The 22,200-nt window shown below is 35.8% G+C and overlaps 3 protein-coding genes across 3 annotated transcripts; 1 reads left to right on the forward strand and 2 right to left on the reverse strand.

The window, feature by feature from the left end:
- Positions 1–13,334: 13,334 nt before the first annotated feature.
- On the reverse strand, positions 13,335–14,699 carry LOC131645889 (putative GEM-like protein 8). The gene is made up of 4 exons (XM_058916085.1): positions 14,500–14,699; positions 14,323–14,403; positions 13,816–14,090; positions 13,335–13,699 (listed from the first exon to the last, which is right to left on the reverse strand). Exons 1-4 carry the CDS (start codon positions 14,633–14,635, stop codon positions 13,511–13,513), a joined length of 681 nt encoding a protein of 226 aa, XP_058772068.1. The 5' UTR covers positions 14,636–14,699; the 3' UTR covers positions 13,335–13,510.
- Positions 14,700–15,958: 1,259 nt separating this feature from the next.
- On the reverse strand, positions 15,959–17,204 carry LOC131645890 (F-box/kelch-repeat protein At3g23880-like). The gene has a single exon (XM_058916086.1). The coding sequence runs from the start codon at positions 17,156–17,158 to the stop codon at positions 16,019–16,021; it is 1,140 nt and encodes a 379-aa protein (XP_058772069.1). The 5' UTR covers positions 17,159–17,204; the 3' UTR covers positions 15,959–16,018.
- Positions 17,205–19,581: 2,377 nt separating this feature from the next.
- Positions 19,582–20,938, forward strand: LOC131645891 (GEM-like protein 7). Its single transcript, XM_058916087.1, has 3 exons — positions 19,582–19,943; positions 20,047–20,384; positions 20,471–20,938. The coding sequence occupies exons 1-3, from the start codon at positions 19,808–19,810 to the stop codon at positions 20,657–20,659; spliced, it is 663 nt and encodes a 220-aa protein (XP_058772070.1). The 5' UTR covers positions 19,582–19,807; the 3' UTR covers positions 20,660–20,938.
- Positions 20,939–22,200: the final 1,262 nt, after the last annotated feature.

The following is a 22,200-nucleotide window of genomic DNA, read 5'->3' on the forward strand; positions in this document are numbered from 1 at the left end:
CTTGGTTCGACCTTTAAACCTTAAACCCCTTAGTATGCCGGTTTAATGTCCGGTCCGGTTTCAATACCTCTTAACTGATGAAATGTAAGAAGACCAACTATGCAAAAAGGTTTTCCTTAAATACTCCATGACTGTGAGATATTTCGTGACAACGAAAGCAATGATGATGATGATTTCGTCCATTTTGCACTTATGGCCGAATCCGAGTCAGTTAAGACGCAAGAGACCTTGAGTGACCCAAAGTGGATTTGTGCTATGAAGGGGAAATTTGAATCGATTGAGAAAAAGAGTTGGTTAATCTACCGAAAGGAAAGAAGCTGAATGGTGTAAGATGGGCCTATTAGGTGAAGGAAAATCCTAAGGGCGAAATAATCAAGCATAGGACTCGATTAGTTGCAATGGAAATTTTGCAAAGAAAAAGTATAGCCTTTGATGAGGTATTTTCATTGGTTTCTAGAATTGAAACCATATGGCTAATTATTGGTATTGCGAATAGCAACGATTGGTCTATCTATTAAATGGATGCAAAATTCACGTTTTTGAACGGTCCTCATAAAGAAGAATTGTATGTAGATCAACCATCTGGTTTTGTTCTGAAAAACCAAGAAGAAAGTTTCTACAAGTTGATAAAAGCGTTATAAGTATTGAAACAAGCTCCAAGAGTTTGAAACAAAAGAATAAATGGTTTCCTAATTGAGGTTGACTTCAAGGAATGTGTGTCTGAACATTGACTTTATGTGAAAACAGATACAACGTAACTGAAGGAATGATCAATCTTTGTCTATACCTAGATGATTTGTTTATCACAGACAGCAGCAAGAAAAGTAATTCTATTTTCAAGAGTGAGTTTATGAAATAATTCGAGAAGAGCGGCCCTAGTATCATGACATACTTCATTAGCATAGAGTTCCATAAGTCCAAAAGGGATATGCTCTTAAGATATTGAAGAAGTGTGAAATTGAGCATTATAATATTGTCATTATACCAGCTAAACTAAGGTTAGCTGTCAAAGAATAAAGAGGAGCAGAACATAGATCCAACTCAATATAGAAGGTTGATTGAATCATTACGTTACTTGTGCAATACGCGACCAAATTTTGCGTTTAGTGTCGATATTGCAAGTATATTCTTGGAGAGTCTGAAGGTGTCTAACTTGACAGCTGTCAAGAGGATCCTAAGATATGTCAAAGGGTCTATTGGCTGCGTAATTCTCTTTCCCGCAGTGGATACAAGTAGAAAATGCAATTTACTTGTTTTTAATGAGTCCGATTGGTGCGGAAATAAATATGATTGAAAGTCTACAACTGGATACATCTTTATGTTCGGTGGAACACCAATCTCATTATGTTTTAAGAAGGAATCGGTAGTTGTACTCTCGTCTTGTGAGGCCGAGTTTATTGCTGCTTCGTTATGTGCGTGTCAAGCCGTGTGGCTAATGAATCTATTGAAGGAGTAGGGCAATAGTGAAAGTGAGGTTGTTACGCTCTTCGTTGACAATGTTTCCGCTACTAATCTTGTTAAGAACAGAATGGCACATGGGAGAAGAAAGCACATTGAGATGAGATTTCACTAAGCTTGTTAGTGAAGGAAAGTTAAGGTTGAGATATTGTAGAAGTGAAGACAAAGTTGTTGATTTGTTAACTAAGGAAGTCACAAATGATGTGTTCAAAAGATTGAAGATGAGCATGGGCAAGCAGTGGCGGAGCCAGAAAATTTACAAAGCCCGGGAAAAAATTTAAAAACGGAAAAATCATAAAGTTCCAAACTTTGAATCAAAATCATAAACAGTACTAAATAAATTAATCACAAACCTGTTAAATGTAGTTGTCTTTCCTATCTTTGCTCACGCCTGTTTCTTTGCTTTCTTGATCTGAAAACGGCTATAGTGCTAAAAACATAAAATATGGAGACGAGAAAATAGAAATTAGAAATTTAAAAGAAGGATTTGAAAGTCTAAAATGAAGGGATTAACTTACCGAAATGTCCAGAAGCGGGCTTTTAGTTATAAAGGAACATATCGCGAGCTTACTTGATAACAAACGCCTTTCAAGGTCACCTTCAATGTCCATAAATCAGGTATTTAGTTATAGACTAAAACTTCAAAATAACAGTAACTAAACTCCAAGACATGCAATGAAGTGGTATTTTCAATCTTGACATTTTCCTCCCCAACAGAAAAACAATTGCATGCCATAATTTTTCACATAACCTAGTAACTATACATCTATACATTTGAATCCAGCGGAAAAACCAATTGCATATTATGAAAAATTAGGAAGAAAATTTGCATGGTTGAAATAAAACATAAGAAATTGGTAGCAACAACATGATTGAGTAAGAATATACAAAAGGGAGAGACAAATTGAAAACAATATCTACTCGCAATTGTTATCAATGTCATCCCTAGAACTGTATGAGATGTATGAGACAAGTTTCAATGTATGATGCTTTCAATGATATCAAAATCGTGACATTCATTTTGTACCATTGCATAGATATTCTTATTCTTTCTGTCTTATCTGTTATATGTGTATTAAATTGAATGAAGGAATATACTGAAGGATAGAAAAACACTTAGAAAGGGGGGGTTTGAATAAGTGTAGCTTTAAAAACTTGACCGATAAAAATAAATTGCACAGTTATTTTTATCCTGGTTCGTTGTTAACTAAACTACTCCAGTCCACCCCCGCAGAGATGATTTACCTCAACTGAGGATTTAATCCACTAATCGCACGGATTACAATGGTTCTCCACTTAGTCAGCAACTAAGTCTTCCAGAGTCTTCTGATCACACACTGATCACTCCAGGAACAACTGCTTAGATACCCTCTAAGACTTTCTAGAGTATTCTGATCCACACGATCACTCTAGTTACAACCTGCTTAGATAACCTCTAAGACTTCCTAGAGTATTCTGATCCACACGATCACTCTAGTTCCTTACAACTTAATGTAATCAATTCTAAGAGTATTACAATTGCTTCTTAAAAGCTATAATCACAAACTGTGATATTTCTCTTAACGTTTAAGCTTAATCTCACTAATATATTACAACAGCAATGTAGTGAGCTTTGATGAAGATGAAGATTCTGAGCTTTGAATAGAACAGAGTTTCAGCAAGTTAATATGAGTTGTTTTTGTTCAGAATCGTTAACCTTGCTTCTCATCAGAACTTCATATTTATAGGCGTTGGAGAAGATGACCGTTGAGTGCATTTAATGCTTTGCGTGTTCCGTACAGCATCGCATTTAATGTTATACGCTTTTGTCAACTACCTCGAGCCTTGTTCACGCTGTGTCTACTGACGTTGCCTTTAATAGCTTCTAACGTTCCTTTTGTCAGTCAGCGTAGCCTGCCACATGTACTTCCTTCTGATCTGATGTTTGTGAATACAACGTTTGAATATCATCAGAGTCAAACAGCTTGGTGCAAAGCATCTTCTGATCTTCTGACCTTGAAGTGCTTCTGTGCGTGATACCATCAGAACTTCAGTGCTTCTGATCTCATGTTCTTCTGATGCTTCCATAGACCCATGTTATGATTCTGCTTCGACCATCTTCTGATGTCTTGCCAGACCATGTTCTGATGTTGCATGCTGAACCCTTGAGACAAAGCTTCTGAGCGCTGAATTATGCATACTCTTTATATATTTCCTGAAAAGGAAATTGCATTGGATTAGAGTACCATATTATCTTAAGCAAAATTCATATTATTGTTATCATCAAAACTAAGATAATTGATCAGAACAAATCTTGTTCTAACAATCTCCCCCTTTTTTATGATGACAAAAACATATATAAATGATATGAATTTGCGATCAGAAAGAGCAGACGGCAAAAGACAAATTACACAGCTATAGCATAAGCATGTGAATATGTCTCCCCCTGAGATTAACAATCTCCCCCTGAGATAAATAATCTCCCCCTGAAATAAATACTCGAAGAATTTTAATAAAAGACTTCCCTGATTATTTCGGTAGAGACGATCACATAAGCTTCTGTCTTCAGAGAATTCATAGCTTCTGACTTCTGCTTCCATTGGACAGCTTCAGAACTTGAATTTCTTTAGATCCCTAGAACACTCATAGCTTCTGATTCCTGCTTCCATTTAGGACAGCTTCAGAACTTGAATTTCTTTGATCATCAGAACATTCACAACTTCTGATTCCTGCTTCCATCTAGGACAGCTTCAGAACTTGAATTTCTTTGATCTTCAGAATATTCACAGCTTCTGATTTCTGCTTCTATTTAGGACAGCTTCAGAACTTGAGTTTTCTGGATCTTTTAGAGCATTCACAGCTTCTGATTTCTGCTTCCCTCGGATAGCTTCAGAGCTTTGAATTTCTACCAACATCACTTCATGCTAGATTTGTATCAGAACATTGTTGAATGTACCAGAGCATCATCAGAGCATCTCTACATCCTGAAATGTTACAGAACAAAAACTAAATGACAAAAGTCAGCATGAACGAGTCAGAACATAAAATGTATATTAGAACACATGATATGTATCAGAGCCATATAGGCTAAAATAATGTATCAGAGCAAATAGAATTTTGTCAGAGCAAATAGACAAATATGGATCAAATTCTATTATCAGTGCTTCTGATTCTGAAGCTTGACAGAACTCAGCTTGCTTCAGTTTCCATGAGCTTATTCTTTTTACAGAATAACGCTTCTTATGGTTTTGCTTCTTGTGTTTGCTTTGAAGATTTTCTTCACTTCTTTATACCTGCAAAACACTTAAACCATATAGAACTTGCAGTTCTTGTTAGTAAATGTGTGGGAGCTTTACCCAGCAACTGATAGATTAATCAAATCATTTATCATTTATCTTCTCCCCCTTTTTGTCATAACATCAAAAAGAATATTTCAAAAGATTCAGATGAATAAAACGACAAATAAAATCACTGGAATGTAAAAACAAAGAAACTTTTCATTGATAATCAAAAGATATTACATGAGAAGATGTTTAACAAGCAGATGCAACAAGGAAAGAAAACTACTAAGACCAAAGACTAAGACCCTAGCTAAGACAAAATCTGCGCCAGCATGTCTTGAACCCTGTCATAATTTGCAGTTTTCCTTGCCATGAAGGAGTGAAACGCATCATTGACTGCTTCTTGGGCTTCCAGGCGAGGGGTCAGGGAGACTTGATTCTGATGCAGATTTTCCACAATTTCTATCAGAAACAACATTCTCAGCAGGTGAAGATGAAGAGATTTCTTTGGAATGGGTTGAGGGAGAGGAAAGGTTAGATGAAGAGGAAGTTGAGTCTTGAAGGTAAAAAGATGAGGAAGAAGATGGAGATGATGGAGGGCTTTCACCAGGGGGTTGAAACACACGTCTAGAATAGTTTCCAGACAAATTTGCTTCGAATGGATTCACCTTGAGAGGGTCATAGGTGATCTTTATCTTTTTGGGTTTGGAAAAAGATGTTTCAACAGCTTTTCTCTTTTTGTTTTGATCATTTTCATGGTTTCCTGGGCTTGATGAAGAGTTCATGATGGATTTGCAGATAATGAACAGCTAGGGTTTGATATGAATGCAAAGAGATAGAGAAAGAAAACAGAGACAGAGTGTAATAGAGAAAATATAAGAGGGAAGGAGAAGCGTTTGAAGAGTATTTAAAAGAAAATAAAATGAAACAAATGATGGATAGCATTTAATGTTACGTGACATGAGGAGAGATAATAAAGACAAATGAGGTGACTAGCACAGTTACCTATGGTCGGCGTCCCTTCAACTGCACGCGCGCTTATCCATGAACAGTAAAGACAGGTTTACCATCCGAGATAAAACGTTACAGCTGTTTTGCTTTACAAGAGGTTCTGATTCAACTTAGACAATGAAACGTTAGTAATAACCGAATCATAATTTCTAAAAGATTTCAATCAGAACTTCTGATTAAAAAAATAATCCACTTTCATTTCAGAAGATACTCATACATAAGAACTTCTCATCTTCTCATTTTGGGCATAAATCCATACTGATGTTCTTCAGAATGAACTTAAACCTATCTTCAGCCAGGGGTTTTGTAAAGATATCAGCCCATTGATGGTCTGTATCCACAAAGTTTAAAGATAGAACACCCTTCTGAACATAGTCCCTTATGAAATGATGTTTAATCTCAATATGTTTAGCTTTTGAATGAAGAATAGGATTCTTAGATAAACATATAGCAGAAGTATTATCACAGAATATAGGAATGTTACTCTCATATATCTGATAATCTTCTAGCTGACTCTTCATCCAGAGCATCTGTGTACTGCAACCAGCAGCAGCGACATATTCTGCTTCTGTTGTTGATAGAGCAATAGTTGCTTGCTTCTTGCTATACCAGGAGATCAAATGACTTCCAAGAAATTGGCAACTTCCTGAAGTACTCTTTCTTTCAATTCTGTCTCCAGCATAGTCAGCATCGCAGAATCCTACTAAGTTGTATTCTTTAGATTTTCTGTAAACTAAGCCAACATCAGTAGTACCTTTCAGATACCTTAGAATTCTCTTAACAGCAGTTAAATGAGATTCTCTAGGATCTGATTGGAATCTAGCACACAAACAAACACTGAACAGAATGTCAGGTCTAGAAGCAGTCAAATATAGAAGAGATCCAATCATACCTCTGTATAACTTCTGATCTACCTTCTTACTTACCTCATCCTTACCTAGGATGCATGTTGGATGCATAGGAGTTTTGGCTTCTTTTCAGTCTAGAAGATTAAACTTCTTCAGAAGTTCCTTCACATACTTGGTTTGGTGAACATACGTTCCTTCTGATGTTTGATTTATTTGTATCCCAAGGAAATACTTGAGTTCTCCCATCATGCTCATTTCAAACTCAGCCTGCATAGACTCAGCAAACTCCTTTCCAAGTGTAGCATTAGATGTTCCAAAAATAATATCATCTACATATATTTGACAAATTAAAATATCCCTTTTAAAGGTTTTACAAAAGAGAGTAGTGTCCACTTTTCCTCTAGTGAAACCATTATCCAGAAGGAAAGAACTTAAGCGTTCATACCAAGCTCTGGGAGCTTGTTTCAATCCATACAACGATTTCTTTAGTTTAAAAACATGATTAGGAGACATGGAGTCTTCAAAACCAGGAGGTTGATGGACATAAACTTCTTCATCTATATAACCATTTAAGAAGGCACTCTTAACATCCATCTGATAGAGAGTGATGTTATGTTGACTGGCAAATGAAATTAATAGACGAATAGATTCTAGCCTGGCCACTGGTGCAAAGGTTTCTGTATAGTCAATCCCTTCTTGCTGACTATAACCCTGAGCCACCAGTCTGGCTTTGTTCCTTACCACTTCACCTTTCTCACTGAGCTTGTTTCTGAAGACCCATTTTATACCGATTATATTGAATCCATCTGGTCTAGGAACAAGATCCCAAACATCATTCCTTGTAAACTGATTCAGTTCTTCTTGCATAGCAATTATCCAGTCTGGATCTTCTAGAGCATGATCAACAGAAGTTGGCTCGATCAAAGATACAAGACCTAATTGACAGTCTGCATTGTTCTTAAGGAATGCTCTTGTTCTGATTGGATCATCCTTCTTTCCAAGAATGACATCTTCTGAATGACCAGAGATGAGTCTGGATGATCTTCTGACAGATGGTTCTTCAGAAATGCTTAGATTCTCCAGAGAAGCTGATACTTGATCTTCAGATTCTTTGCTTCTGAGAAGCTCTGCTTCTGATGCGTTGCTTCTTGGCTCAACAACTTCTGATACATCAATATCACAATCTGCAAAATTATCAAACTGCTTTGGTTTTTCAGAACCAAGCTTATCATCAAACCTGGTATTGATTGATTCTTCTACAATCAATGTTTCAGTATTGTATACTCTGTAGCCTTTTGAGCGTTCAGAATATCCAAGAAGGAAACATTTTTGTGCTTTGGAATCAAACTTACCAAGATGATCTTTAGTGTTCAGAATAAAGCATACACATCCAAAAGGATGGAAATATGAAATGTTGGGCTTTATATTCTTCCACAATTCATAAGGAGTCTTATTTAGAATAGGTCTGATAGAGATTCTATTCTGAATATAGCATGCAGTGTTTATTGCTTCTGCCCAGAAATGCTTAGCCATATTGGTTTCATTGATCATGGTTCTGGCCATTTCTTGCAGAGTCCTATTCTTTCGTTCTACAACTCCATTTTGCTGTGGAGTTCTAGGACAAGAGAAATCATGGGCAATACCATTTTCTTTGAAGAACTCTTCAAAGAATCTGTTCTCAAATTCACCACCATGATCACTTCTAACCTTTATGATTTTACACTCTTTTTCAGATTGAATCTGAATGCAGAAATCAAAGAACACTGAATGAGACTCATCCTTGTGTTTCAAGAATTTTACCCATGTCCAGCGGCTATAATCATCTACGATGACTAATCCATATTTCTTCCCTCTGACAGATGCTGTTTTGACTGGGCCAAACAGATCAATGTGCAAGAGTTCTAATGGCCTTGAGGTAGAAACAACATTCTTGGACTTGAATGCAGGTTTGGAGAACTTGCCCTTCTGACATGCTTCACAAAGAGCATCTGATTTGAATTTCAGATTAGGGAGTCCTCTGACAAGATCCAGTTTGTTAATCTGAGAAATCTTTCTCAAACTAGCATGACCTAATCTTCTGTGCCAGACCCACTGCTCTTCAGAAACAGACATAAGACAAGTCACCTTCTGACTCATAAGATCTTGCAGATCTGTCTTATAAATGTTGTTCTTCCTCTTGCCGGTAAATAGGATTGAGCCATCCTTCTGATTTACAGCCTTGCAAGACTTTTGATTAAAGATTATATCATAACCATTGTCACTCAATTGACTGATAGATAAGAGGTTATGTGTTAATCCTTCTACAAGGAGTACATTTGAAATGGAAGGAGAGTTACCAGACTTTATAGTTCCAGAGCCAATTATCTTGCCCTTCTGATCTCCTCCAAACTTGACTTCTCCTCCAGACTTAAGCACCAGGTCTTGGAACATAGACCTTCTTCCTGTCATGTGTCGTGAGCATCCAGAGTCCAGGTACCACGACATGTTGTGCTTTGTCCTTTTTGCAGCCAAGGATATCTGCAATAGGAATAATCTTATCCTTAGGTACCCACATTTTCTTGGGTCCTTTCTTGTTAGATTTTCTCAAGTTCTGATTGAACTTGGGTTTAACATTGTAAGCAATAGGAGGAACAGCATGATAATTCTTAATGTGAGTTTCATGATATTTCCTAGGTTGTGTCACATGCTTCTTAGTGTGTGTAATGTGAAAACTTTGAGCGTGTGAAGTGTGCCTAATATCATGTGAGTGGCCATACTTGAACTGATCATACAATGGCTTGTATGTGATTTTCATCTTATCAACAGGTTCAAGTTTGTATGGGGTTTCACCCTCAAAACCAATGCCGACTCTTTTGTTTCCAGACACAGCATATATCATAGAAGCTAGCTGACTTCTGCCAATACTTCTAGATAAGAACTTCCTGAAACTTAAATCATATTCTTTCAGAATATGGTTTAGACTAGGAGTGGATTTTTCTGAATCAGAAGGAGATCCAACATTATTGGATAATTTTAAAAGTTTTTCTTTTAATTTAGAATTCTCCAACTCAAGCTTCTTTGTTTCAAATTCAAATAGCTTTTTCAGCTTTTTGTATTTGAGACTAATCTGAGACTTGAATTCCAGAAGTTCTGTTAGACTGGAAACTAACTCATCTCTAGTAAGTTCAGAAAATACCTCTTCAGAATCTGATTCTGATGTAGATTCTGATCCGTCATCTTCTGTCGCCATCAGCGCACAGTTAGCCTGCTCATCTTCAGAGTCTGAATCATCTTCTGACTCATCCCAGGTTGCCATAAGACCTTTCTTCTTATGAAACTTCTTCTTGGGATTTTCCTTCTGAAGTTTTGGACATTCATTCTTGAAGTGTCCAGGCTCATTGCATTCATAGCACATGACCTTCTTCTTGTCAAATCTTCTGTCATCAGAAGATTCTCCACGTTCAAATTTCTTTGAACTTCTGACGCCTCTGAACTTCCTTTGCTTGTTCTTCCAGAGTTGATTTAGCCTTCTGGAGATCAAGGACAGTTCATCTTCTTCTTCAGATTCTGATTCTTCAGGATCTTCTTCTCTAGCCTGAAAAGCGTTAGTGCATTTCTTGATATTGGATTTTAATGCAATAGACTTACCTTTCTTTTGAGGCTCGTTTGCATCCAGTTCAATTTCATGACTCCTCAGGGCACTGATCAGCTCTTCCAAAGAGACTTCATTTAGATTCTTCGCAATCTTAAATGCAGTCACCATAGGACCCCATCTTCTGGGTAAGCTTCTGATGATCTTCTTTACGTGATCAGCCTTGGTGTATCCCTTGTCAAGAACTCTCAATCCAGCAGTAAGAGTTTGAAATCTTGAAAACATCTTTTCAATGTCTTCATCATCCTCCATCTTGAAGGCTTCATACTTCTGGATTAAAGCGAGAGCTTTAGTCTCCTTGACTTGAGCATTTCCTTCATGAGTCATTTTCAAGGACTCATATATGTCATAGGCCGTTTCCCTGTTAGATATCTTCTCATACTCAGCATGAGAGATAGCATTCAGCAAAACAGTTCTGCATTTATGATGATTCCTGAAAAGCTTCTTCTGATCATCGCTCATTTCTTGCCTTGTCAGCTTTACGCCACTGGCATTTACCGGATGTTTGTAACCATCCATCAGAAGATCCCATAGATCACCATCTAGACCAAGAAAGTAACTTTCCAGTTTATCTTTCCAGTATTCAAAGTTTTCACCATCAAATACCGGCGGTCTAGTATAACCATTGTTACCGTTGTGTTGCTCAGCAGAGCCAGATGTAGATGTAGACTTTGCAGTTTCATCAGCCATCTTTTACTGAAGCGTTTTTCTCTTCCTGAATCTTTTCTAAACACGGTTAAGTGCTTGCACCTTAGAACCGGCGCTCTGATACCAATTGAAGGATAGAAAAACACTTAGAAAGGGGGGGGGGGGTTTGAATAAGTGTAGCTTTAAAAACTTGACCGATAAAAATAAATTGCACAGTTATTTTTATCCTGGTTCGTTGTTAACTAAACTACTCCAGTCCACCCCCGCAGAGATGATTTACCTCAACTGAGGATTTAATCCACTAATCGCACGGATTACAATGGTTCTCCACTTAGTCAGCAACTAAGTCTTCCAGAGTCTTCTGATCACACACTGATCACTCCAGGAACAACTGCTTAGATACCCTCTAAGACTTTCTAGAGTATTCTGATCCACACGATCACTCTAGTTACAACCTGCTTAGATAACCTCTAAGACTTCCTAGAGTATTCTGATCCACACGATCACTCTAGTTCCTTACAACTTAATGTAATCAATTCTAAGAGTATTACAATTGCTTCTTAAAAGCTATAATCACAAACTGTGATATTTCTCTTAACGTTTAAGCTTAATCTCACTAATATATTACAACAGCAATGTAGTGAGCTTTGATGAAGATGAAGATTCTGAGCTTTGAATAGAACAGAGTTTCAGCAAGTTAATATGAGTTGTTTTTGTTCAGAATCGTTAACCTTGCTTCTCATCAGAACTTCATATTTATAGGCGTTGGAGAAGATGACCGTTGAGTGCATTTAATGCTTTGCGTGTTCCGTACAGCATCGCATTTAATGTTATACGCTTTTGTCAACTACCTCGAGCCTTGTTCACGCTGTGTCTACTGACGTTGCCTTTAATAGCTTCTAACGTTCCTTTTGTCAGTCAGCGTAGCCTGCCACATGTACTTCCTTCTGATCTGATGTTTGTGAATACAACGTTTGAATATCATCAAAGTCAAACAGCTTGGTGCAAATCATCTTCTGATCTTCTGACCTTGAAGTGCTTCTGTGCGTGATACCATCAGAACTTCAGTGCTTCTGATCTCATGTTCTTCTGATGCTTCCATAGACCCATGTTCTGATTCTGCTTCGACCATCTTCTGATGTCTTGCCAGACCATGTTCTGATGTTGCATGCTGAACCCTTGAGACAAAGCTTCTGAGCGCTGAATTATGCATACTCTTTATATATTTCCTGAAAAGGAAATTGCATTGGATTAGAGTACCATATTATCTTAAGCAAAATTCATATTATTGTTATCATCAAAACTAAGATAATTGATCAGAACAAATCTTGTTCTAACATATACATGGTCCATAATAAAACATGTTTCATCTGTAAACACTGTAAAACTACTCACATATGCAAGTAAATCCACATATCCAACAAAGAAAAAATAAGATAAAGGAAGGAGGATTTTGGTTCAGAACTTTTACTGGACAGTTGGTGGGCACAACGCGAAACGACAAGTTCAGCTCCATTTCTCCATCAATTCGTCAAGCATAATCTGCAACAACAACAAATAACAACACAACAACAATTTTGTAGCGAGAATCAAACTGAAAAAGAAACAAATAGAAGAAAGAATGAAGTCGCGGTGTTCGTCGGAATGGTGTTGGTGGAAGATGGTCATGGCAAATCTCCTGCGGATGGTGAAGCGTGGCTGGGAGGAGCCTGGGCAGCTGCCCTACCTGGCCGGGTGCTGGCTCCGCCACTGTGGGCAAGAAAGACTTGGAGCACTTGAAATAAGGTGGTGTGTTAAGAGAATTTTAAGTATTTCAAGTGCTGTATCCGGTTAACACAAGAGTGTAACTGGTTACAATTGCATCAAATTAGTCAAATAAGTTGCAGAAAAAATGCTTTTGAATTTGCTGTAACCGGTTACACCTGATAGTATTTTTTAGTTTTGTGTCTGTTGTAACCAGTTACAGGTTTGTGTTAACCGGTTACAACCCCGAATTTTTTACTTTTCTGGCTTTTGACTTGTAATAGATATTTTTTTTATCATAATATCTTATCATTGTTGATTGATAAAGAAGTAATACACGAGACCAATATAGCTAGTCTCTGCAATATCAGTATCAGGTATTGCAAAAAAGTATAAATTGCAGAAAAAGTTTTTTCTTTAAAATGCCGAGCGACTTGGAGGACATAAGACTTATTGGTCAAGCCAAAATAATTACGGCAAAAAACTCCCACCCAGCAGACTTATTAATTAGCTGACAATTTAATACAGAAGCAACAGAAATGCTAATTAAAATTATCCCCATCACATTTTAGTAGCTATCCTTAATCTATATCATATAACACTTGACATGGCTAATAGAAAAGTAAGTAACAGAAGACCAATGGAGCTCCGTATTATTTATTAAAATGATTCATAGTCGAATTAGTTTCTGTCATATGATATTGAATGTAATTGAAGATTTACCCGAAACGTATCTGATGTTTAACTTTGTTAAAATTGAGTTTAACAACTTTGTACATGGTACCAAAAGTTTAATAAACAGATATATTTTTCTATTAACAAAATGATGTAGAATATTTGTACATATTTGGAACCTCTGCAACTTCAAAAAATAATTGATGAAGCAGTAAGGATAAACAATTTGCCTATTTCTACAACTTTTCTCTCTGAGATTGAGAGATAGCCTGCTGGAGATATCTTAAAGCTTTCCGGTAATTAAAAAATCCCATAAACCAGAAGTCGAAACCATCCACCGTGACTATTTCTATGTACTTTTCTAAAGGTTTCATCACATTTTGACTTTGGTTGACCTGCTCTATCTTTTCATGTGGAATAGAGACCTGCAGTAGTAAACAAATTAAGGTTAGTTAAGGTTACATACTTACAAAGTGTGAAGAAAAGGTAAACGAAATTGAGAGCATTGACATGAAAGTATGACAAAAAGTAAGAAAATCACCTTATATTGGACTCTAATTAGTTCTCCTTTGGGAGAAGTGGTCTTGATGGATTTGTCACTACAGAAAGCAACTTTGTGAGTTGATATGAAGAGGAGGCCAGCTATAGGACCTGATGTGGTTGATATGTAGCAGTGTAATGCTTTCAATAGCTTCTCTCCGTCTTTAACACTAAAAAGTTGCATGAACACCTTCTCTAATCCACCAACCTGAAGAATTCTTGCTCCCAACTTTAATTTCCCTTTAACCGTTTCTGTTATCTTTGGTCCAAGTCTTACTGCAATTTACGAAAACAATTTCAAGCAATAAGTTAAAGAAGCTTTATTCTATTTTCCAATCATGCCAAATTTGAAATTCTGCATCATACATATTTTGAAACTACTCTAGGCCTAGTAATTTTGTTATCAATGACAAAATATTTGCAGTTATAAAGTACTATGTCACACTGGTATGTAATGAATTTAAGCAAAATTGAATAATTGAATATTAGTCTTCTAAGGGTTACATACCATGCTCTCGGACTGCATGTGCAAAACCATCACCCTTTCTCCCAAATATGTTCATCTTTGTCATAACAGAATTGAATTTACCTGAAAATATATAAACGACCATGATGAATGAAATTAAATTTGAAAGAAGCATTAATGAAGTATAGTTTTGATTTGTTAATAGAGGTGTGTTGATACCTTGCTTTGATTTTGTGATGGATTTGTTGTATATGCTAGAAGAATCAAGCAAGTATCTCGTTGACGACTTCCCGGTTGGATAAATTGAGGAGATATAAATTCCATTAAGTAACTCATTAAGAAATGAGGTTTTCATTTTTGTTTGATGTTTATTGCCTTTGAAAAGGACTAGCTTGTGAGAAGTATTGGAAAGCTCTTGTAAATTTTGGTAGATGAATTCTTGTATTGTAAAGGGGTATATATATGGTTAAAAGAAAATAAGATGACAGTTTAGCTTTTGGAGGATGAGTCAGATAGGAATCATCATGAAGACTAAAGGAGACAAGGTTTGTTTAATTAACGCATTGTGAGGTGGAATGAAGCTTTTCTGATGCTATTTTTAACTTTGTGATGTCAACCCTGTTTAACTTTTCTCTTTTGATAATGTAACAAAAAGTAAAGAGATATTAATATTAGTATACTCTATACAACATAACATAGGCATAGTGCACTATATACATTCCCATTTGGCCATCAGTGTTTGCAATCAACACATGTGTCACTGACATGGCCAGTTGCTGTTTTGGATTAGAATAGATATCATAGCTTTTACTGTGTATTGTTTAATTTGAAGAAATTGGGAGGACCATTAAGCATTGCATTTCAAAAGATGGCGCCAATGTTTTTGGAAAACAGAATCACCAAATCATTCCCATGTGCATCCATCAGTCCATATTCACTATTATTGTATTTTCCAAATGACTATGTTTTTACGACGTCTTGAATTTCTAGTTTTATCAGACAAAGTATGTATCATAAAGTGAACATGGCGACAGGGATAAAGTTATGGGACATGAAATTGTGCTTATGTAAGATATGAGAAATAACTTGTCAGCTAAGGAACCCTGTCATATTTTAGGTCGGCTATATGAGTATCATGTTGTGGGGGCAGTAAGGTAACACAAACTTTAGTTTGAGAAAAATTGAATGCCAAATCATTTCTACGTCATCCATCTTATACCTGTTTGGATTATTTATCATTTGTGACATTACTGCGCTCTAAGCATTGTCGCTGGAAAATAATTATATAAAAACCAACAAATGATATAGAAAACAAAATTGATTTATTTTTTGTAACAAAATATTCCATATCTATCTAATACTGAATGAAGCTTGTTTGAGACAAAGGAGGCAAAACATAATGTGATTCTTGCAGCAAAATATAGAAATCATAAGAGAAATAAAATTGAGAATAGTAAGTAAATAATAAGAGAAATTTGTTATATGTGGCGGAAGATTTAAATGATTGTTAACTATATTAAAATGTAAAGGTCGGCGACAAAACTAACAGCTCTAACTAACAAATAAATGAAAAGTAACAAAACAATTTTTCAAGTTACATGCTCCATACACCATAAATTAAGAGTAATCCATAAAGTCACTAGTAATCAAACTAAGCAAGCTTAAAATAAATAACAGGATGATGTGTTAACTTAAAGGTTGCAGCCGAGTCTCTAAACTACGTCATATAGAACAGCATCTACAAAGGTGATATCAAACTCTCAACATAGACGTCTGGTGTCATCGCATAATTTTGAAAATTAGGAATCTTAAAAATATTATTTATGGAATCATAAACCACCAAAGTAAAGTACCCACTCTTCATAACCTCCATCAGCACTTGGTCATCCTTTGAAATATAAAACACCTCGGAATAGCTATAATAATGACAGTCTCTCATGGGAGGAACAGTTAACAATTTAGTCCAAGACTTTTGATTACCATATTCCTTCATAATCCAAACATCACAAAACATGTCCCTGTAACAGAAGAGAGACAAACAACCCCTCAATGTCCCTAAGGTAGTAACACAAGAAGTTGTGAAATGCACGTCAAAGACGGGCAGTGAAAGCTTTTGATACAACTCTTTCTCCAAATCAAGAGAAACAATGTATTGTGCGCAACTATCAGACTCACGTGTCAACCAATTAACAGAGTCATTCACAAATGTTCCCGATCTAGCCCTAAGAATGAAGTTAGGACCTGGATAGTCCTGAATTCTTCTCCAATAATCTGTACCCAAAGTATGAACATGGACTTCTTTTTTTAAACTACAAGTATAAACCGCAATAATCTTATATTTATTGGTGAAACGATCATACACTAATGTATATAATGTATATAAGGTTTGAAAGTATCCTTGGTCTGAAAATGATATAGGAGGCAATATTTTGAATTTTCTAATAGAAGGGTTACACAAGAGAGCAGAAGAATTATCTATCTTAAAACATATGATGCCGTCACAAGTGGAAGCTCTGTTAGCATATAGTATTTTTTTGTTAAGAGACTCACGTAGAGAGTAGATGGACATAGTAATGTTTGCGGAGCTGAAGAAAGAGGAGATTGGAGAATGAAATAGAACGAACTCAGGTGAAGATAGGATGAGGTGGTGGTGGTCGTAGTTAGCGATTGACAAGCGGAGGTGCTTGTTGGCGAAGTTGGAATCTCCAGAGATAAGAGAATTCCATGATTTAGAGACGCAGCGGAGTCGGAGGAGGTGTTTGACCGGGAGTCTACACAGTATTTCTTCTTCCACCAGATCGAACGGAAGATGCAGTGATGTTATGGTTGGTTGAGGTTGTTTCCTCCGTAGAAGCGACGGCGTCGTTTTGGGCATCATGACGGTCGTATCAAAATCCTAAAGAAAAGAAGGCTAGGCGACTGAGTTTCAATGTAACCGCTTTATAAATTTATGGGATAATAGGTATTTACCCCTGTCATATAGCGAGATTCGATTTACCCCCTATTAATATTTTTTTTTTGGATTATCCCCTGTATTTTTAGCGTACCCCCTAAACATGTAAAAAACAGTGAAAAACCAGGGGGTAAATCAAAAAAACAAGTTTACAGAGAGTCCTAAGGGGGTAAATCATAGAACTTTTCATATTTCAAGGGGGCAATCCAAAAAAAAATATTAATAAGGGTAAATGGAATCTCACCTATATGGTAGGGGGAAAATACCTATTATCCCTAAATTTATTCATGATTCCTTATCAATCAAATAACCTATTTTTTAAAAATAATTTAGTAACCAACTTATGAGAAATATTTGCATAAATAGAAATATAAATCCATAATTTTAGGAACTACCAATAAACAACTTATGAGAAATATTATGAAGAGAGAATTTAAAATTTAAATTTGTTTTTAGTTGAAATTATATGATGGTTGTGATGAAGGAGGAGAGAGATAATTTTATTTTTATTTTTTAATTAATAACAAAATTATGATTGATTAGTGTAAATTGAGTTATTATGTTTCTCTCTATCTAAATATTTTTCAGAACTAATATTTAATTTTTTAGAAAAGGATTATTAGTGTTACGTGTGAATGATGTAGCCACTTTCCCACCAATAGGGAACGCCTTTTTTTTTTCCCCTTTGGGGAATAACTGAATGAATCATCTTAATTTGTGGAGCACATGTTTCTGAATAAGGAAATCGCCACATCATTTCCATATGCATTCAAAATGGACCTGCATGAACATCACCCTTGAAACATGGAACTTTGTTTCTGTTAAAAATGATCTCATATGCAGACATTGTGTGCTGCTATACAAATAGTTATTAAGGTTTCCTGAAACGTTTGGGCTAATCTGGTGGATGGTAATACTATACCACAATTTGTGAAAGTGGGAACCAACAAATGGGTTGGTTACATACATATACAATACAGGTATAAGAAGTTAACAATGATACTCTAAGCCACTTATCATATACTCTTAACTTTATTGCATATCAAATGAAATGAAAACCTTTTTCAGTAGCTCCTTTACAACAGTTTCGTTGATTGGCCACCAACATGTCATATACATACCATGAAATCTTGCTCCTCGAGATACATAAACCTTTCTCTTAAACCAACCAAGCAATCCATCATGTCATAATATCATCTTGAACAAAATACCTTCAAGTTGCCATGCTATTAGTGTCTTTATTACATCAATAAGTGATTGAACCTAATAACTTTTTCAACTATTGGGCAGTAATGCCTATAAAAGAAAAGAATCACACTTGCTTATCTTCTTATTATGTGCACATGCATCATATCTAAGCTAGTTGCAATTCTTAACTTTGTGATGCCACCCTTCTTTAACTTCTCTTTTGAAAAGGTAACAAAAAGTACATAAATATGGTGACACCAATAATTATACTATAGTATATTCTATAAAACATTGCATAACAGTTCACTCATTACTCGACTTAATTTTCACTGCAATGAAATTCAGATTTTGTGAAAGTTAAAATTTCAGAATTTCATGGATACTAATTACTTCAAGTACACAATTAACTTATAACTAAGCACAAGTGGTAGTTTATGGGTCAAAAGCAGAATAGCTATTAGCACTTGAATGTTGCTTAATTTGGAATGACCTTAATTAATATGAAGAAAATGGGAGGACCACAAACATTGTATTTAAAGATATGGCACCCATGCTTTTGGAAAAGCGAATCAGCAAATTATCTCCATGTGCATCTACACTGACTATTGTATTTTCCAATTAATGGACCATCTTTTTAGAGGACTTGGATTTCTATTTCTACTAGACAAAGTTTATATCATAAAGTAAACTTGCTGACAGGGCTATGGTGTGCTAAGGAATAAGGTTATGGAACATGAAATTTTGTTTGACAGAAACTAGAAATAGAATGGAAACTAAAATCTGGTCTTAGGCCGGTATCTAATGATGTGTGTGGACGGTTGACCTATAAAAATGGAGATTGTCAAACCATTACTACGTCAGTCACAAAATAACAAGTTTAATTCTCAAACACATTAAATTACTACACTAGGCCTTCATTTTAGTTTTACATACTTGACTTGCTGCAAAAAAATTTAGACAAGTCTAGCCCCACAAAGTTACAATGCCCAGTCATAAAGTTTCTGCTGATGAAAACCACCTCATCCTTTTACCCTTTTTTTTTGTTTTAATTTCCAAAACAGTGCATTTCTCCGAAGGGTTGGCCGACAGCATGTCATATACACCATGAAATCTTACTCCTTAAGATATATAAACCTTTCTCTAAGCCTCTAAAAATAAATCCTTTTAAGCTTTTTTTAATGAAAAATCTAACTTATATCTTTCTTCTTTACCATCTTATTTGAAAGTCATCCAACAAAATGCTCAAGATTTACTTCCTACTTTTCATCCCTTTAAATACCACCACCTTAGAATACAGAGGGACTGATCTAACCAAGTGAGCCTAGCTTCCTTGCAATCTACTAGTTATCTCTTTAAACAAAACACAAACCTCATTAATCATTCAACATGCAAACCTCACTTCTACACCAGCTAATTGTTGGAACTCCAATCATATATGACCAGTTTCAAAAGTCGGATAACAGATACTTGCTTGATTCTGCCTCTCATCAATCTCAATATCCATCCAAACATCAAACCAAATGTAAGATTTTCTTTTCCTTTATAGACGCATGAATCACGATTATCTAATCTAATTTCATTAATTATTGATGATTTTACTGATATAGAATGCTTCAATGTTTCAGGTAAAGTAAGTTCTAACCAGAAAAAGCGCAGCAGGAAGACCGATAGTAATTCTGAAAATACAGCGAGACTTGGGACAAACATATCTGAAACTATAAAGAGAAAGTTAAGCTTAGGGGCTCGAATTCTTCAACTGGGTGGAGTGGAGAAAGTGTTCATGAAGTATTTTAGTGTGATCGAGGGGGAGAGGCTGTTGAAAGTTTGCCATTGTTATCTGTCGACCACATCTGGCCCTCTAGCTGGTCTCCTCTTCATATCCACTGAAAAGGTTGCCTTTTGCAGTGAGAGATCAATAAAAGTGTTTAATCAGAAAGGTCAAATGTGTAGGATCCACTATAAGGTATGTCATGAACAAACCTATTCATAGCTCTGAGTTTTCCTATTCCAATATTTTGTTAAGATTCTTATATGTGTGATGTACAACAGGTTTCCATTCCAGTGAAGAAGATAAAGAGTGTGTGGCAAAGTGAAAATGTTGAGAAGCCAAGACAGAAGTACATAAATATAGTTACAGTTGACAATTTTGATTTCTGGCTTATGGGTGTGTCAAAATATCACAAGACTTATAAATATCTCGAACAGGCAACTTCTCAAGCAATGAAATGGCAGCTGTAATTGAAGATATGATTTTAAAAGAGGGGCTTAGAGTGAGCATTTATAACAGATGCACATGGTTCATTGATATTAGCTCAGATGCAAACTTGGGTTTCAATACATCGTTGATAAAGTTGTTGATGCAAGAGATCATTTGGCGCGTTATTTGTAACAAACACCAAAAAGTGATAGTTAGATATGTAAATAGAAAGAATGAAGAAAACTGTTAGAAGTTTAAGCTCCAGACTCAATTACTTGACGAATTATTTACGTGCAAGTTCTCAGGAACTTTCGAAATTCAACTAGAATTTATTCACATGTGAATCTTGTTCAATTATTTAGTTTAAATGGTTATCATACATTACATCAATAATGAGATTGAATACTCTCATGTGTAGAGTAGTATTTATTTAGGGTAGGATCCTGCAACAAACGACAAGATACAATTTTTCACTCTCATGAAGATCATACCTAATAATTACTTTCAAACAGCACATCATCCAAATATAGTTTACTAAAAGAGGTAGAAATCCCTAAAAGACTGATGCATTTTCACAATGGTGATGATGACACAAAATGCCTTAGCTTATTCTTTTCCACCTCAATACCCTTGTTATGCATGCAGAAACCCTATAACATTCACATCAGAGATCTCAAATATATACTTAATTGGATTTATCTATAATTCTAAATTGCAATCCGCAACCGCAACTGTGGCTGCAACTTTGCTGATGCGGTAGCCTCCGCAGCTGCATCAGAGTGCAATTGCATTGTGATTTAAAAATCACAGGTCGTGCCGCATTATGAACTCCATCAGACAATTTCGTCCTTGTTTCTTAAAGTATTTTCATAAAAACTAAATTTTGTAGCCCCAAAACTCAATTTACTTGTGAGGTGATGAAAAAAATGAACATTAAATGTTTTTCAACATTGGATTTAAAACTCTTGTTAATCAAAATTCACACTGCAATGACCTCAATACTTATCGCAACAACCACAATGACCGCAATCGCATGGTCCACATCCTCTATCCCAACCGCAATTTAAACTCGAATTAGGTTTTCATTTTCTTCCATGCTTGAATTGCATTATAATCCAGTTTTTTTTTGCATTGCTTCCTTCTACGTTTATTCAGAAACATCTATTGCATCTAGATGATCCCAATGTTGTGACAGTTGACAAGAGTCAGTGATCAATGTGAAGCCCTTATATGACCATTCTGTCACCACCATTGTGAGCGTCCCTCTCTTGTTTCTTTTTTGTATCTTCTTTTGATTAATTATTAATATCATTTTCTTTTGATTAACTTCAAGAGACAAATAATCATAGAAAAATAGAAAGTTGGTGTACAACTCCCTACACATAGAGATGACCATTGATGTTGTCCTATTTTGATCCAGTTCTGTTTCAAAGTAATTAGTTAGGTTAGGTATGTTATTCTGAAGAGTAAAAGGTGGAAAATTTGTATCTGTTTCATCTGTTGCAGGATCCTATCCTAATGCTCCAACAGATTAAAATATCCAATCTCTTTACTCATGCAAATTGTTTAAACTAACTGACTA

This window comes from Vicia villosa, linkage group LG2, assembly GCF_029867415.1.
Source record: "Vicia villosa cultivar HV-30 ecotype Madison, WI linkage group LG2, Vvil1.0, whole genome shotgun sequence".
In the NCBI taxonomy this organism is placed as follows: domain Eukaryota; kingdom Viridiplantae; phylum Streptophyta; class Magnoliopsida; order Fabales; family Fabaceae; genus Vicia; species Vicia villosa.

Excerpts from the sequence above, each read along its gene's own strand:
- LOC131645890 (XM_058916086.1), bottom strand. The coding sequence starts at position 17,158 with ATGATGCCCAAAACGACGCCGTCGCTTCTACGGAGGAAACAACCTCAA.
- LOC131645891 (XM_058916087.1), top strand. The coding sequence starts at position 19,808 with ATGCAAACCTCACTTCTACACCAGCTAATTGTTGGAACTCCAATCATA. Across the intron at positions 19,944-20,046 it reads ATCCAAACATCAAACCAAAT|GTAAAGTAAGTTCTAACCAG; the intron begins GTAAGATTTTCT and ends TCAATGTTTCAG. Across the intron at positions 20,385-20,470 it reads TGTGTAGGATCCACTATAAG|GTTTCCATTCCAGTGAAGAA; the intron begins GTATGTCATGAA and ends GATGTACAACAG.
- LOC131645889 (XM_058916085.1), bottom strand. The coding sequence starts at position 14,635 with ATGAAAACCTCATTTCTTAATGAGTTACTTAATGGAATTTATATCTCC. Across the intron at positions 14,091-14,322 it reads ACATGCAGTCCGAGAGCATG|TAAGACTTGGACCAAAGATA; the intron begins GTATGTAACCCT and ends CGTAAATTGCAG. Across the intron at positions 13,700-13,815 it reads TAATTAGAGTCCAATATAAG|GTCTCTATTCCACATGAAAA; the intron begins GTGATTTTCTTA and ends TTACTACTGCAG.